Raw genomic sequence first — 18,348 nt, 5'->3', positions numbered from 1 at the left:
AAATGTTAAATTATATTTATATATTTAGATATTTTAATTCTGATAAATTACTTCAACATTTAGACAAATAGTGTCAAAATACCTGTGAGAGTTTGATAGCTGCCAACACGAATATCACTAACGTGAATTTGTACGATATAACGCGCCAGTCAAAATTAGGCACAATTTACCTCATTGCATCATCCTGCAGTGGCTTCATTTCCCTCGTCTATCGCAGAAGTTTATGCTCAGTCTCTATATTTTCTATATCTATGCTCGGTCCCTATATTTCTATGTTTATGATTTCTTTAAATCTTATTAACCTTTGAATTTCATATACGTAGTTGCACCTATGTATATCCCTAATTACTGGTGCTGCGTTTTGATTTTACTGCCAGTAAATGCCAGTAAAACGGAAAACTGCTGAAGTGGTCCCAAGCAATCGTAAAAATAATTTTGAAAAAAATTGTATGTTTAATTTGTTTTTTAATATTGATAAAAGTTTAAAGAAATGGAGAAGAGATATATTAAGCAATCCAGTATTTCTCTATGTGAAAAAAAACAATAATAACCAACAATTAATAAACTTAAAATTAGTCGAAGAGGCAACAAATGTGGAATATAATCTAAAAGCAAATAAAGATGTGTATAATCGTGTTCATAATGGTATGACTTTATTATAATAATCTATATTTTACATAATAGCAATCATTAATATAACATTTATGATACATCACAAACCACTCAAAAATGAAGATTAAGGGCTTATTCAGACAAACTTGTATAGAGGCATCAGTATATGCATAAGGAAAATGGACTAATCAATTTCTTTAAGCATACGCTTATGTATTTATATAAATTTGTCTGGATAGGCCATAAGTTGTTGTAATGATTATTTTCTTATATTTATATTATCATTATTATTTTTGCAGACATGATTTTTGCTACTACATTATTAGAAAAAGCTAAATCGTTGAAGCAAAATACACGCGCCTAGTATGACGGTACAGTAATGACGCAAACAGATAATGAAACAATGACATAAAATGGTAAGGAACTGGACGAATAATGAAATAGTAATGAAGCACGAATACTGAGCGAATGGCGATGAGTGAATGCCACCGGAGGTTCGAAATCGGCGGTTTATATACTATCAAAACGAAGGGCTTGTGGGCCGTGTGTAGATCATGCGTTGCGCTCTGGAATGTTCTTAAAATGACTCGGTAGAGAACTTCCAAAAAGAATTGTTTAATAACAATCCTTCTAAGAGTTTGTCTTGAATTGCAATGTAACATATCTATACTTCTACAATGCAATACATTACGGTGCAATTATATTTATAATAATATAGTATATATAAATGTTTTTTATCTTAACATTTATATACGTTTTCTAAACCTTTCATTTTTATAAGTATTACTGAATACATATTATATGACAAAAACACTTTAACATATTTAAACATAATTAAGTAAATAATAAAATAATTAAATCTAAATAATTTAATTTGAGAAACTTAAATTCTTATTTATATAAATATTAGATTTTAGATTCATTTCACATCTTAAGTAGATAATAAACAAAATTTTAATTTTTTCAGACAAATTATACTGTTAGTTATTATACTTTAATCTTATTAGCCATTCTTTGCAACCTTTATATAATCATCGTGACTTAAAATTAAATGAGAGATGAATAATGCAACGCACGCTGTATAACGGTAAACGAACAAACTAGCGATTACCAAATATTGGTTTTTGTAATGTTTTTGGAATGTGGCTGTAACATTATCATTCAATATTACAATTACATGTTCCAATAATATTTCAAAAATATTACATGGCAACACTTGCAAGATTCATTTCACATTTTTAGCGTTAATAATAATACTCAATTATTACTCAGTTAACACTCAATTGTCTCTTGAAAATACTCAATCTTGTGAATAACACTAAAGTTTTGGGTTTACACTCATCTATTCAGTATCATATTCAAGTGTTAAGAATAAACTTTTAAAAGTTTAGTGTTCATACTCAATTTTGAGTATAAACACTCAATATTTTGATGTTCATACTCAATTTTAAATGTGAACACTCAATCTTTTGGTGTACACACTCAATTTTGAGTATGAATACTCAATGTTTTGATGTACATACTCAATTTTGAATATGAATACTCAATGTTTTGGTGTACATATTCAATTTTGAGTTTAAACACTCAATGTTTTGGTGTACGTACACTCAATTTTAAAAACACTCAAAATTTTGAATGTATACACTCAAATTTGAGAATAAACTCCTAAAATTGAGAGTTACTCTCAATATTTGAGGGTTTTTTCCATAAGAGGACAGTCCGTTTCGTAATAGAAATTTGCCGGTAATAACCTCGAATAAAAATTAAGATCAATTGATTGATTTTCTCCGATTTATTGTACGTTGTACTTTCTTCTTGAAAAGCGCAGCGACTTTTCAATCCTAATTAAAATTATCAAAGAAACTTACACATATAATAGTACAACTTTATTCATTTTGTTATAAAAATTGCAAGCCTTTCTATACATCTTTCGATTTAATTCCTATATATTTAAAGCCTAATGTGAAATATACAGGCTAAAATAAAAGAGCACTCGAAAAACAAAATAAATTTATTTTATTGCATTATTAACTTAGGTTACTTGTATATAAAAAAAATACGATTTATACATATAAAATTTAAGATACCAATGTCTAAAAAAATTAAGGTAAATATAAGTAGAAAAATAAGTTGATGAATCTATGTGTCTAAAGTCAAGTGACACGTAGAAATTTCAATTTGCTAAAACTATTTAAAATTATAATATAATAAAAAACCATACAAATGTATATTCAGTCTTGTTATTCTTCCTTATATATCATTTATAATTTTTTATAAAATCTATATATAGTGAATAAAAAATCTAAAATATATACATAATATAAGTGCAAAATTATGGAAAAGATTTAAAGCTTAAAATATATAAATACGTATCCAAATCATAGTCTTTCACTAAAGCAAGTAATAAATGCAAGATTTGCAATAATGTGCAATAAAAAATGTTTAATAAAAATTGAAGTGCTAATAGAGAGACACTTAATAGAAAGAAACTTAGTAGATCGACGCTCAACAAAGACGACTTAATGTATGTGTATATATGATGTATGCTTGCTTCTTAAATTTCGGTCTTATGATTTTTCGGGGCAATGCTTCTTAAATTTAAGGATTTTGCCCTTTCAGAACAATATCTCATATCTTAAATTTCGGAATTATAATTTCAGGACTTTGCATGTTCTCCCTTTTTAATCAAAATAAACATTGATTATAAAAGTTATTTCGATACAATCCAATATTCATTGACATATCATGTTTCGTCTTTATCAATTTTCGAGATATTTCTTATGAAAATAGATATTTTGATATATACAGGGTCTTAAAACTATCGGATTTCCTCTTAAAGGCAGATTCCTTAGAACATTTCAAGACAAAAATCCTAATAATAATCCTAATATTTATTTATATTTATTTATTTTGCATTTTGCAATATTTTGGAATCTTTGCAATGAAATATAAATTACAATCGTTTTAATAGAAAATAATTGAATAAATAATTAAAAAATGAAACATATTTAATAAATTTTAATTGTAAAGTAAATCAACTAAATTATTATAAATGTACAAAATGGCCACCATTGCACAATTTTGCACGTATAGTAAACTGTTTGTTGCATTGATGATCATTGCTGCCGTTATTGTAGCTAATGCTTTAATAATTTTTTCTTGGAATTTCTCGTGATCATTAATTTATTGCTTGTAAATATGTTCTTTTATATGATCTCATAAAAAATAATCTAGAGACATCATATCTAAAGAGGGCTCCTGAGTAGTCGCCGCGGAACTCTGAGTTGACGGTGGCGACATAAGAATAAGAATGCTGTAGTAGGAATAAGAACTCTGTCCAATGACTTATCATGTAAGTGAAGTGTGTTAGGAGCTTACTAAACAGACATAACGCTACGTCATCGCGTGTACATGTAGTCAAAATTCGTATGTGAGGATAGAGAATAGAGATAGACACTGAGGGATCACGAAAATCGCCGCTCGCAAATGTTCAGTCGTAGAATTTTCTTATTCGCTTGCAATATATGCATTTTTGCACAATAAATCCAAATAATAAAACAAATTAAAATAAAAATATTTATATTATACACAATAAAATAAATAAAATTTATCTTCTATTTTTATGTTAGAGAAATAACTTATTAATAATAAAATAAGAAAAATATAAAATTTAACAATAATTATAATTTTAAATAAAAAAACGAAGATCCTAATGTTTATTATTTAGATATTTTTAATCACAATAAAAAAACCTCACAAAGGAAAAAGTATGCCAAGTACATAAAAAATATTCCTTGTACACAACAGAAAGTTGAAAAGATACTTATCTCTGAAAAATAACTAATAAAAAATTTTTCTCTAAAAAATAAAAAACTAAATGAAATCAATAATTAACTGACCAAGTATTTACAAGTAATTCAGTCTGTAAAGATTTGTAATTTGAAATAGTAGATATCATAAAATCAATTTTTATAGAAGTGTTTTAGACAGATTTTCTCCTTAAAATTAAAACACATTTAATTTTTATTAACAGAATGATTTCTGAAATAAGTTCAATTTTGAATAGTATATCACAAATTACATTACTTTAAAGTTTATTAAAGGTGTTATATACTATAATATCAAATCATATTGTTAATGTTAAGTGCAATTAGAATTTTTTTGATTTACAAAATATATCTTACAGGATGTATAATTTTAAAGAAAATTTTTCGCAAACTCTAGGTCAGGGTGCGCGTATAAAACAAACTTACAAAGCAAAATATAAAAACTTGGCGTGCCCGTCGTAAACATGGAACTAAATTTGTGTTGTCTATACAATATTGCATGTGATATGAAAATTATTTGCATATTATATCATATATTTATTTATATAATTATATATATTTTATAAAATATATTTTGCAAATCAAAAGAATTCTAATATAATTATATATTTTTATAAGATATATTTTGCAAATCAAAGAAATTCTAATATAATTATATATATATTTTATAAGATATATATTTTATATATTAGATAAGATATATTTTATAAGATTTTGCAAATCAAAAGAATTCTAATATAATTATTATATATATTTTATAACATATATATTTTGCAAATCAAAGAAATCTTAAAATATAATTATATATATTTTATAAAATATGTTTTGCAAATCAAGGAAATACTAATATAATTATATATATTTTAATAGATATATTTTGCAAATCAAATAAATCCTAATTGCACTAATAATGATAAATGATGCAAATAATTTTTATATAATATGAAATATTGTACAACACGAATTAATTGTATATGTTTATGACCCGGACACGCCAAGTATTTATATTTTGCTTTGTAAGTTTGTTTTATACGCGCGCCCCGACTTAGAGTTTACGAAAAATTTTCTTTCAAATTATACATCCTATAAGATATACTTTGTAAATCAAGAGAATTCTAATTGCACTTAACATTAATAATATGATTTGATATTATAATATATAACACCTTTAATAAACTCTAAAGTAATGTAATTTGTGATATACTATTCAAAATTGAACTTATTTCGGAAATCATTCTGTTAATAAAAATTAAATGTGTTTTAATTTTAAGGAAAAAATCTGTCTAAAACACTTCTATAAAAATTGATTTTATGATATCTATTATTTCAAATCACAAATCTTTACAAACTGAATTACTTGTAAATACTTGACCAGTTAATTATTGATTTCATTTAGTTTTTTATTTTTTAGAGAAAAATTTTTTATTAGTTATTTTTCAGAGATAAGTATCTTTTCAACTTTCCTGTTGTGTACAAGGAATATTTTTTATGTATGGCGTACTTTTTTTACCTTTGTGAAGTTTTTTTATAGTGATCTCATTGCTTTTTGTAAAAATTTATATTTTTTCTGCAAAGAATATATATGCATTTCGATACCAACTGCACTTTTGTACTTTTAAATCATTTATTAATTGCCACTCGATACCTATAGCTCGTACTATGTTTGCATAATGTCCATCAGTTATACGTTTACCTTGATGAAAAATTCCACTATTAACTTTATATATATTCGCACCAATACTTATCTTTTCCGTAGGTACAGCTTTAATTTTTAAATCTATTACTTTAATAATTTTTGTATCACTAATTTTAAATAACAATAACTGTAAGATGATAATACTTCCTGTTATTATTATATCAGTCTTTTCAAGAACTGAGACAGCATTACAATTGGTATATTTTTTGAATATTATTCCAATGTGAAAAATTATATTGTATTAATTCTTGTAAAATATATGATTTTTTTAAATTTATAAATGAACATATACTAATAAATTGAAATTTTAGTAGACTAGTAAATTATTATTATGTCTTTTTTGACGTTTTTATATAAAACTTTATAAAATTTTATATAAACTACAAATATTTAATATAATAATACTTTTATTATATAACATAACAATAATTTTCATATAACGTGGAATATTGTATGGACAAGTCTGGATCCATATACACTACTAAAAAAAATAGGGAACATTTTTCATATTCTGAAAATTGGATTATTTTCAAACCGAAATTATACATTACTAAAAAAAATAGGAAACTTTTTCATACCTAAAATCGGACTATTTTCAAATGAAGTTGAAACTCGACAAAAAATCATTATACACAAAATTAAAAAACCATTTCAACGCTTGCAGTTTTAACTTTAACGCACTATCAGTAAATAATTAATATTTTAAATATTTTTTTATCTTGTTTGTTTTGTACTTTAAAAAAGAACACATTGTTTTGTTCTTTAAAATTACATATTTTTGACACTTTGCAGCTCGATAAAAAAACTCTGTAAAAATTCAATGTAAGTTCCATAAACTACAATATTTTGCCTACAAAACGCTTTTTTTTAAATTTTTCTACGATTTTTTTTTATTGAGTTACACAAGATTGAAATCTGTATTTTTTAAAAATGAAAAAATGATAAAAATTTTTTAAAAATCAACAATATCGTTATAGTTAAAATTTCAAGCTTTATAAAATGCTTTCTTCATTTTTTGTCTACGATGATTTTTGGCGGAGTATCGACATTATTTCTAATACAGTTTAGCTTCAAAATCGTGTAACTTATTAAAAAAAAATTTTTTAAAAAGCATTTTGTAGGCAAAATAGAAATGTTGTAGTTTATGAAACATGAGATAAATTTTTTAAAAGAAATTTCTTTATTGAATTGCAAAGTGTCAAAAATATGTAATTTTAAGACATACAAAACAATGTATTCTTTTTTAAAGTACAGAACAAGAAAGATAAAAAAATTTTTTAAAACCATTGATAGCGCGTTAAAGTTGAAACTTCAAGCTTTAAAATGCTTTTTAATTTTGTGTACGATGATTTTTCGTCGAGTTACAACAATTTGAAAATAGCTCAATTTTTAGAGTATAAAAAGTGTTACTTATTTTTTTTAGTAGTATATTTTAATGCAATCTGGGCACGTCAAATTTTTATACTTTCCTTCGGTATAAATATTTTATGTGACATAGAGTTTACGAAAAATTGTCTTTCAAATTATACATCTTGTAAAACATACTTTGCAAATTAGAGAAATTTTAAACACAAAACAATAGCGCTGTATATGCCGCATAGTGACGTATGACTTTGTTTATATATTTTGCAGTATATATTTGTCAATGCGGCGTAGTGGGTTATACATGTACATACTCACTCTCTCTCTCTCTCTCTCTCTCTCATTTATCATATATAAAAGAGTGTACACAAAAGAATAATCAAACGTAAATAGTGTGAATGTCCCTTGATGGACAAAATCGCTTTGCGTGTGTGCGTGCGAGCATACTTACGTGAGTCTGAAACTTATCCGGGAAAAATAAGTCTCAGGTTTACTATATACGAATATCATTTCTCAGGATTGACAGCACCAATCTTATTCAAACTGGTCGCAATCGAAAGCTTGCATTCACATTATATCATAAAAGTGCAGTTAGATTTTTGATTACGGCTTTAGTTTCTGAGATATTTTAAAAATTATAGACATAAAACTCCGTATAAGCTACTTAGTAGCGCGGTCCTTGTACATGCTTGTACAGGCAAAACTCTTGACAAGCCAGACAAATATTTTTTATAATTGGCGTTTTTTTTATGAACTTGGCGTCGCGACGCTAGATATTTTTTCAGAATTTCAATATGGTTTCAGAAAGTTTAGATCCTCTCAAAATAATTTAACTATTCTAATTGCTAATATTTTTTCTGGATTCTTAAATAATGGTGTCACGATCGCGATTTTCATAGATATTAAGGGAGCATTTAATAATGTTCTTCCGCATCTTAATTAATGATTTGAAAGAGCTTAAGCTTTCTCTTAAAATCATTAAACTTACTGAAAATCTTATTTCATCAAAAAGGGAGCGTCCCGTTTGATCACATTAATATTGACCACGGTCCCGATTGACCACGTTGAAATTGACCACATTGCGAATAGTCATGTCGATATTAACTACGTTACAATTAAACACGACCCCGATTGACAACGGTTCCGATTGACCATGGTCCGGATTGACTACAGTCCCGATTGACCACGGTCCCGATTGATCACGTTCCCGATTGACCACGTTAATATTGACCACGTTGATATTGACCACGGCCGTGATTGACCACGATCCCGATTGCCCACGGTCCCGATTGACCACGTTACAATTGACCACTGTCCCGATTGATCACGTTTCAATTGACCACGGTCCCGATTGACCACGATCCCGATTGACTACGGTCCTAATTGACCACAGTCCCGATACATCACGCACGACATGTATTGAAATTGTGATTGTTGTTTACGCACATTACGGATTAGACGCGAAAAAATTTGCCGATCAAACACAAACCCAATCGGTCATATGCCCGATCGGACACTGTAGCATGAACTTTGTAAATTGTAAAGCGAGGTCCACCCAGCCTATCGGCGGGGCGGGTGCGGGAGGGGGGCCGAAGGCCCCTTGCACCCGTGTGTGTGTGTGTGTGTGTGTGTGTGTGTGTGTGTGCGCGTGCTTCCTGTCCATGCACGTACTTTGATATAGCGTCTCTTTCCGATGGGGCCGGTGTCCGATTGAACCTGTGTCCGATCGGGCTTGTGTCCGATCCGTAATGTGCGCAAACGGGACAATCCCAATTTCAATGCGTGTCGTGTGTGATGAATCGGGACTATGGTCAACCGTGGTCAATCGGGACAGTGGTCAATATTAACGTGGTCAATCGGAACTGTGGTCAATTGTAACGTGATGAATATCAACGTGGTCAACCGTGATCAATTGTAACGTAGTCAATATCAATGTGCTCAATCGGGACCGTGGTCAATATCAACGTTATCAATCGGGACCGTGGTCAATCGGGACCATGGTCAATCAGGACCGTAATCAATTATAACGTGCTCAATATCAACGTGGTCAATCGGGACCGTGGTCAATCGAGACCATGGTCAATCAGGACCGTGGTCAATCGGGATCGTGGTCAATAGGAACCGTGATCAATCGGGACGGGTGGTCAATCGGGATCGTGTTTAATTGCAACGTGGTCAATATTAACGTGGTCAAATGAGTGCCATTTGTTCTTCCGCATTTTAATTAATGATTTGAAAGAGCTTAAGCTCTTTCTCCTAAAATCACTAAATTTACTGAAAATCTTATTTTATCGAGAATGGTGCAATTTGTAATTCAGAGTCAACTTTCTGATCCTCTATTGTCTCGCAAAGGAATATCTGAAGGCTTAGTACTTAGCCCCACTTTGTTTAATTTATATCTTAGAAAAATTTCTTTTTGTTTACATCATCGTACTAAAATACTTCAATTTGCTGATGATATTGTTACCTATTCAACGTCGTCTAACATTGATAAAGCACGTAAATCTGTCGAGCTTTCTTTGTCTAATATTGATTTGTTTTTAAATCCAAAGGACTTGATATTTCTCCACATAAAACGCAAATTATCATCTTTTCACGTAATATTTTTCGTAATATTCGTCCTACGGATCTCATTTCTCTTAATGATTCTATTATTAAATCTTAACTGTTAGATTTCTGGGTGTACTCTTTGATTCTAAACTTACCGGAAATGCTCATTTGGACTATATAATTTATAAATCTAAAAAAATTCTACAAATTATATCAGCTCTACGTAGTGTATGGTGGGGTTCTCACCCTCAACTCCTACTTATCTTTCACTGTTAAGAAGCTCTATTGAATATGCCTGTCAAATATTTGCCCTTAAAGATACTACTCAATTTCATAAATTAAAACTTATTCAAAACAAAGCGATACGATTGAGTCTTGAATATCGTATCTCTATTCCTATAAATTTTATGTTTGCGGAACCTAAAGAACTTCCATTTTCGTTTTCGTTTTCGTTATCTTAAATTTTTATCTTAAATTTTAAATAAACTCTTTCAGTTTCCGATCACCTGTTATGAACTAACTGTCTTAAAGTTCTTCCAGATGTCATTATTAATAATCCTAATAACTTTGAATATCTTTCTTCAAAATTTTTTGCAATCAATCTTTTTTGTCAGCTAACTCCATATAAGCAGATTATATATAAATCTATTTTTCTCCCTCAATATCAACACTTCTATCATTCCTCTTATTTTGCGCCTGAAATAATCTATCCTTATTTATATTTTTTAAATATGTTGGATCAATTTCCTAAACAACATCATGCTCAAAACCATTTTATGCAGGTTTTTGATAAATTTATTACGGGATCGATGATTTTTTACACGGATTGATCTAAAATGGAAGATGGTGAGTATGTTGGTTCTGCCTGTTTCTCCCCTCAACCTCTAATTTAATTAATGCATAAAATTTCACCTTATGCTTCCATCTTCTCTGCAGCTTGGGCTATATGTAATGCTATTTTGCTTTTATTTAATATTCATACTTCTGATGCAACTATTATTACTGGCTTTATAAGTGTTTTTAAAAGCGCTTCAAGAAATTATACCCAAAAAAAGCAATTATTTAATCCCTCTTATTAAGGTCAAACTTGAGGCAGCGCGTGATTAAAAAACAAATTCATATGCAATTTATCTGGATTCCATCTCATAAGAGTATTCATAGTAATGAAAGAGCTGATGAACTTACTAAATTAGCAATTAAAGAAGGTATTACTACTAATTTCAAGATTCCTTTTTCTTATCTCTTTGCTATTCTCAAAAAAAAATTAGATTTTGATTTTGACAAATATTTGAAGCATTAGGCACGATTTAAAGATGTTGCATTTTTTGAGAAAATCTACCAAAGAAGCAATAAACCGTGATATTATCATATTAGTCTTTTTAGAGAAACTATTGTCACAATTTCCGGTTAATCTAATATTCGGGCTAATCACTATAATCTTAAACATAGATATTTCGAAAAAACTTAATTGGAGATGAATCTTGTCTATGTGGGCAACCCTCTCAAGATATTAATCACATAGTATTTTATTGCCCCAATACTCGAAATATGTCATTGCGCCTAAAATTAGCTGTGATTGCGAACTTAGCTGGTTCCCAATCTGATAATCTTTTCGATATTTTAAAAAGCCGGCCAATTAAAATATACAGATTAATTATGCACTTTTACAAAGCATGTAATATGTATATTTGAATTTCCCGCTGTGCTACGTGGTTACTCCTTGTTCTCTTCCTCTCTAAAGACTAATCTACAATGTGCTTTTTGAATTTTGTTTCGTGTCCTCTGTTTTCTGTTTTTTACTACTTATATTTTTGTCGCATGGAACCGAGAAACATCGTCATCTACAATTTGTCCCTTCTGAATTTTCGAAGAGAAATGTTATTTCACAAAGATCAATCATAAATTGATATTCATAGTTTGTTCTTATATTACGATCATCTTAAGTAAAAGTCTCAGATGCTAATACAGCATACTTATTGGCTAATAATGTTTAAAGCAATACTTAAGACGATCTTAATATATGGACTATGAATATCGACCATAAAATAAATCATTCGGCGTTGTATTATTGTAATAAGGTTATGTGATCGCTACAAATTGTGTTTTTTTAATGTCTGAGTAATTACTAAAAATGGACGAAGAATTAAATGTTTTGGTTAGTGTCCAATGTTGGACTTTCCTTCTAATGCTTTTTCTCGCAAAAATGCAGTTAAAGAAAAAAAGAATCAGACGTTGGTGAGTGCGTCCAGTTAATTAAACAGGGAGCACACACTTTTGCATAAGCGCATAACTATAAGCATAAGGAAATTGATTGGTTCATTTTCTTATGCATACATTTGTGGACCAATCAATTTCTTTATGTTTATGGTTATGCGCTTATGCAAAAGTGTGTGCTCCCCGCTTTCCTCTCGAGAAACCCAGGGAATCTATAGGAACTTGTTTAGAGAACTGAGAACTACAGACCACGAAGAATTCTTCGGTTATACGCGCATGAATGTACAGCAGTTTGATTACATTTATGATTTAGTGAGACCATATTTAATTAAGCGAAGCATCAGAACTTCATTGCCTCTACAGTTACGCGTGGCTTTCACTATTGAGTAAATATATTTTGTACTTCTATGTATTATTAATGTTAAGTTATTTGTCACTGAGCCCTATATTATTTTTTTAAAGGATGCTAGCACGAGGCACATCAATTAGGACATCTTCATGGAATTATAGAATTGGGCGTTCCACTGCATACAAAGTCTTTAGGGAAACCTGTAGTGCCTTGTGGAAAGCTCTTCAACCAATATATTTGCAGGCATTAACAAAAGAGACTATGATGCAGATATCTGAGGATTTCTTCAACAGATGGCAGTTTCGCAACTGTGTCGGAGCTATTGACGGTAAACACGTATCAATACAGTGCCCTCCAAAAAAAAAATTGGCTCTCAGTTTTACAGCTCTTACAAGAAAAGATTTTCTATAATCCTCATTGCTGCATGTGATGCTAAATATCGCTTCACATGGATGGATATTGGTGATTATGGTGAGTATTTGTGCAGCAATCACCGAGATAGTATAGTTTACATTATATTGATTTATATCATTATTTCTTCTTGCAGGATCTCAAAGTGATGGAGGTGTGGCAAATAGTGCTTTCGGCCAGGCTATCGATGCAGGTGAAATTGACTTTCCTTTTCCAAAGGAGATTCCCGGTAATGATGTCATTCTCCCTTTCACTTTTGTCGCCGATGAAGCATTCCCACTTGGCATCCATATGATGCGTCCATATGCCAGAACTTACAGAACCTTTGGCAATGAAAAATGAATATTCAATTATAGACTCAGTCGTGGTAGATGTACCATCGAAAATGCGTTTGGAATCATGTCATCAAGCTGGCGTATTCTGAGAAGGGATCTGTGCTGCACACCAGAAGCAGCAGAAGACATTGTAAAAGCAATTGTATGCTTTCATAACTTTCTGATGATATCTGAAGACGAGTTAGCACCACTGGAAAGGACCTACTGCCCTGCATCTATGTTGGATAGAGAAAAAGTAGATAGAAATGTCATCGAAGGTGACTGGAGAAGAGATATATACAGGAGACCGATTACTAATGTTGGTCGACTTGGGTCCAACAATCCCACAGTGAGGGCTGATGCTCAACGAAATATTCTTAAAGATTATTTTTGTTCAGACATTGGTCAGCTGGATTGGCAATGGGAACAAGCACTAAGGGCATATAATGTTAATCCCATTTAATGATAGGATAAGTTAATGTATAATAAATTAAGTTTAAATGCATAAATTAAGTTTAAGTTTTAAGTTTAGTATTAAATTTATGTATAATGTTCAGCAGTAATGAATTGTCATTATTTGTATTTTTTTAATGTGATATTTGAACGATTGTGATATTTGAGCTGAGTTCAATAAAACAGTAAGTGTATGTATAAATAAAACTTGTAAAAGGGGAAAATAAATATAATGTATATTTAATAATCACTTTCATTTATTGTTCTGGAAATGTAGCCTCAATATAAAAAACAAAAATACATTAGATACTGAACATTTGCACTTTAGTCACGAACACATATTGCACTTCTTAATAACTAAATAGAAAGTAATTAAATAACTAAAGAATAGAAACACTTGTCCAAGGACAAAAAAATTAAATATTAATTATTAATGACTTAAAAAATCACATTGTTTTATGTCAAGCGCACATAAATGTATAAAAAATAAAATGTTATTAACTAAAAAAGTTATACGTTATGTCTTGTGTAAAAAAATATGTATAGCAACAAAAAAATCACATGTTTTTCTAATTGTTATATGTTTTGTAAACATAATTTTTTTATATATTCATATTATATACAGGGTGTCTGATAATTCGCGGATTACCCTTTAAGGGAAGGTAGAGGATAATCCGCGTTATTCTGAATAGAAAAGTCCTGTACCATTTTGTGATTTTCTCAATATTTAAGAAAATATTAATTTTAAAAGATCAGCCAACGAAGTGCCGCGAAAAGCTCGCGGCGCGAAGATGCCTCCCACTGTCAATTGATACTCGGTCCGCGACGAAGCAATGGGAGGAGCAGTTTGCGAGCATGCTTCGCTATGGCAACCGAAAAAAATACACACATAATGAAAAAATCACATACATAAAACGGAGCGCGCATTATGTATGTATTTTTTCGGTTGCCATAGCGAAGCATGCTCGCAAACTGCTCCTCCCATTGCTTCGCCGCGGACCGAGTATCAATTGACAATGGGAGGCATCTTCGCGCCACGAGCTTTTCGCGGCACTTCGTTGGCTGATCTTTTAAAATTAATATTTTCTTAAATATTGAGAAAATCACAAAATGGTACAGGAATTTTCTATTCAGAATAACACCCTCTACCTTCCCTTAAAGGGTAATCCGCAAATTATCGGACACCCTGTATATAATTAATAAAATCTTTAATTTACATAACAAAACATAATTATACAAAGAAAGTATTCCAACTGTAAAAGAATCACAGATTTTGAACCGTTTCCATTGCTGTCAGGTTCTGATATTTATCCAAAATAGATAAACATTCCATATAACATTGGATTTTGTACTTGAAGTTTATTCTTCTCAAAATATAAATTATTGCCTTTGCCATTGCTGCCTCCTCTTCATTATCATCACTGACAGGTTGTGAGCGTTTTTCTGTTAAACTATGCATAAGCATGTTTATAGCCTCAGTCGTATTGCCTATCATTTTAGACAATTGTTCCTTCTTTATAAGATTCCTTTAGTTTCCGAGTTGCAGAGTGATCAGGTAGTGGGGAAAGTAAATCCTTCCTTGCAATAGCTAATGATTTTGGCTGACTAACTGAAGATGCTGAAGTTGCTAAAGATTCTGAAGAATTGATCTCTCTGATAGTGGAGATGAGACATTCGAACCATCACCAAAAAGATTTGGATTCCACAGATTGTTAAACGATGGTTCAGAGGCTGATTATGATGCTGACTGTAGAGTCTGCGGTGCAGACTGTGTTGTTGAAGGGGATGACTGAGTAATTATTATATTTCTTCGCACAAAGTTGCTAGATGTACTGCGATGGGCTATATGTGGTGCTAAAAAGAGAAGGGAGTGGTACAAGTACCATGTCTTCCGTGGCCTCTTAGAAATGTCATTCTCTGTACCGGATGTACATGTTCTCAAGGCGGTGTTCTCGAGTGAATTGGCTGCAAAGAATTTTCCATTGTTTGCACCATGTCCACTGCAAAATAGAATGAACTATAATCTCTCCAATATAATCTAAACCTAACCCTTGAATTATACGATGATCCAGTATCCATAAAATATGTACAAACTATTAAAATCAATCTAAGCTTTTATTTCAGAATTAAAAAATTTTTTGTTTATATACCTGACATATTGCAGGCACTTGTGATGAAGCTCCATGTATTAGCTACAAATTTCTTGTCTTTATATTCTTTGCACTTTTTATCATAGAGGCAAGGATTTCTTTGGACGAAATTGGCGAGCAGTTCGCCAAAAACTTCATCCACCTGAATCTCTTCATTTTCTTTATCCGACATGTTATTTTTTGGTTATATCACACTACACGTTTGCCTCGTCACGTCCGCGATATCGTCGTATTTAATACGACGTTTCTTCGTTTTTTGTCGCTTGAGATAAAAGTTGACGAACTCCAGAAGAGACAAGAAACACATGACAAAAAACATGATTGTCAGTAAACAGTCAGTAAAACAGTGCACGAGGAAGCAAAAAACAAGAGGCAAAAAGCAAGAAACAGGAAGCAAAGAGCACATTGTAGATTAGCCTTAAAAGTGCCTTTAATGGCAGCATCGAGCATTGAACGTCTGCGCTGCGCAGATCATTGCAACAGGATTTCAAAAAGATAGATTCCAGCTTCTTGCTGCTTTTTGCGACTAATAACATGGTGAGTCGCACGAGTACGATCGAGATTAAAATTTCTTTTCCACCTACACTTGCAGATTCCACACTTAAATTCTAAGCTCGATACCTATAAAAAACAATGTTGCAAAGTAATTTTAACATAAAAAAAGATATATAAAGTAAGATAGTGTGTATTATGAAAAAACGTAAAAAAATTTATGAAAATTAATCCCTTAACGTTTGGTTAGATTCTAATATACACTATCGGTAGTGACGTTCTGCAATATATTCGTTTAATAATAATATGTATTTATGTATAATGTTAATAAATATTAATTTTCAATATTGTATAATAATGTATATTAGAATATAATCTTTTTAATCTCGACCGTACTCGTGCGACTCACCATGTTATTAGTCGCAAAAAGCAACAAGAAGCTGAAATCTATCTTTTTGAAATCTTGCGCAATGATCTTCTGCGCAGCGCAGACGCTCGACGCTCGATGCTCGATGAAAAAAAAAATTTTTGAATATATATCTAATCTAACATTTTCAACGAAATTAATTGAAATTAAAATTGAAAGAATATATATATATATATATATATATATATATATATATATATATATATATGGCTGCAGAGAGAAATAGTTAATAATATTGAAAGGTAATATAATATATAAAATTTTATTTATTTACAATAGAAATAGTTATAAAAGGAATAAAAATCACAAAATCAATTTTAATCAATAAAAATATTAATATTGCATAGAAAAATAATATATTTTATTACTTTTTAGTCTTGTACAAAAAAATATAATGAAACCTAAAAATAATGAACACAGTTTTAAGAACATAGTTTTAAATACTTGCAAGATAATTTAGAATTGATTACACTTCCTTGTACAAAATGGAGTTATTCAAAAGGAAATGAAGCGTTTTTTGGTTTCCAAAAAATAGAAAATGATATAGTGTAAGAAAAAGAATTACTTTTTTGCATGATAGACAGATTAATATTTATATAAATAATAAAATTCATTCTCTTTCAAAATTTATTGTAATTGTAAATATTGAGGAACTAAATGAATTTTTAAAAAGTGTTGATGAATTATAAGAATAATAAAATATTTATTAAGTTAGGATAGCTTGAGGTTGATTCTAATATGTAATAAATATTTTAATACTTTAATTTGTACATTTAATGTTTACATTTTAGAATGGTATTGCTGTCTGTGTGATATAAACAGTAGCATATGAGATATGCTATTATATTATAAATTACATATTTTTGAGTGTATATATATGAATTTATATTGTATATAGACAGGAATTGGAATAAATATAACATAAATTATTAAACAGTAAAATTGTATTTTTTTATTTTGCAAAATAAACATTTTTGACATAAAACTGTATTAAAATTATTTTAAAAAATATATATATATATATATATATATATTATTTTAATAATTATTATAAATAAAATCATAAACAAGTTAAAATAATAAATTCTGAAATAAACAAAATTTATTTCTATTATTTGATTTTATAAAGTTATTTTACGTCTTTTTCTACTTATTTTCATTTGTATTACAGTTTCAACCGCATTTGTTTCTTTAATTGGAAATTTCATATTTGTAAAATTAGGTTTTGATTGAACTAATTTCAAACTTTTTCTTTTTTCTTTGGTTTTTTCTTTTTCAACATTATCATTTTTGTTTGCCTACTTGACCAGAAAAAACATACGTGTTATTAAATAAAAACGGATAATATTTTTGGTAAATTCGTAATTGTGTTTTTCACAATCTATGAGAATTACAGGACTTTTTTCTTCGTCAATTAATTCCGTTATTTCAAATAATGTGTTTACATCAATTTCTCCACATTTTGTTGCTTCTATTATTCCTTTTTCTAGT

At 29.6% G+C, this 18,348-nt stretch overlaps 1 protein-coding gene across 1 annotated transcript; it reads left to right on the top strand.

Annotated features, from left to right (window-relative positions):
- The first annotated feature begins 11,808 nt into the window (after positions 1-11,808).
- LOC126852909 (uncharacterized) lies at positions 11,809-14,035 on the top strand. The gene is made up of 5 exons (XM_050598193.1): positions 11,809-12,282; positions 12,435-12,647; positions 12,724-13,018; positions 13,158-13,250; positions 13,364-14,035. Exons 1-5 carry the CDS (start codon positions 12,179-12,181, stop codon positions 13,796-13,798), a joined length of 1,140 nt encoding a protein of 379 aa, XP_050454150.1. The 5' UTR covers positions 11,809-12,178; the 3' UTR covers positions 13,799-14,035.
- Positions 14,036-18,348: the final 4,313 nt, after the last annotated feature.

The sequence above is a fragment of the Cataglyphis hispanica genome, chromosome 11, assembly GCF_021464435.1.
Source record: "Cataglyphis hispanica isolate Lineage 1 chromosome 11, ULB_Chis1_1.0, whole genome shotgun sequence".
Taxonomy (NCBI): Eukaryota; Metazoa; Arthropoda; class Insecta; order Hymenoptera; family Formicidae; genus Cataglyphis; species Cataglyphis hispanica.
This window is presented reverse-complemented; position numbering and strand designations above follow the sequence as displayed.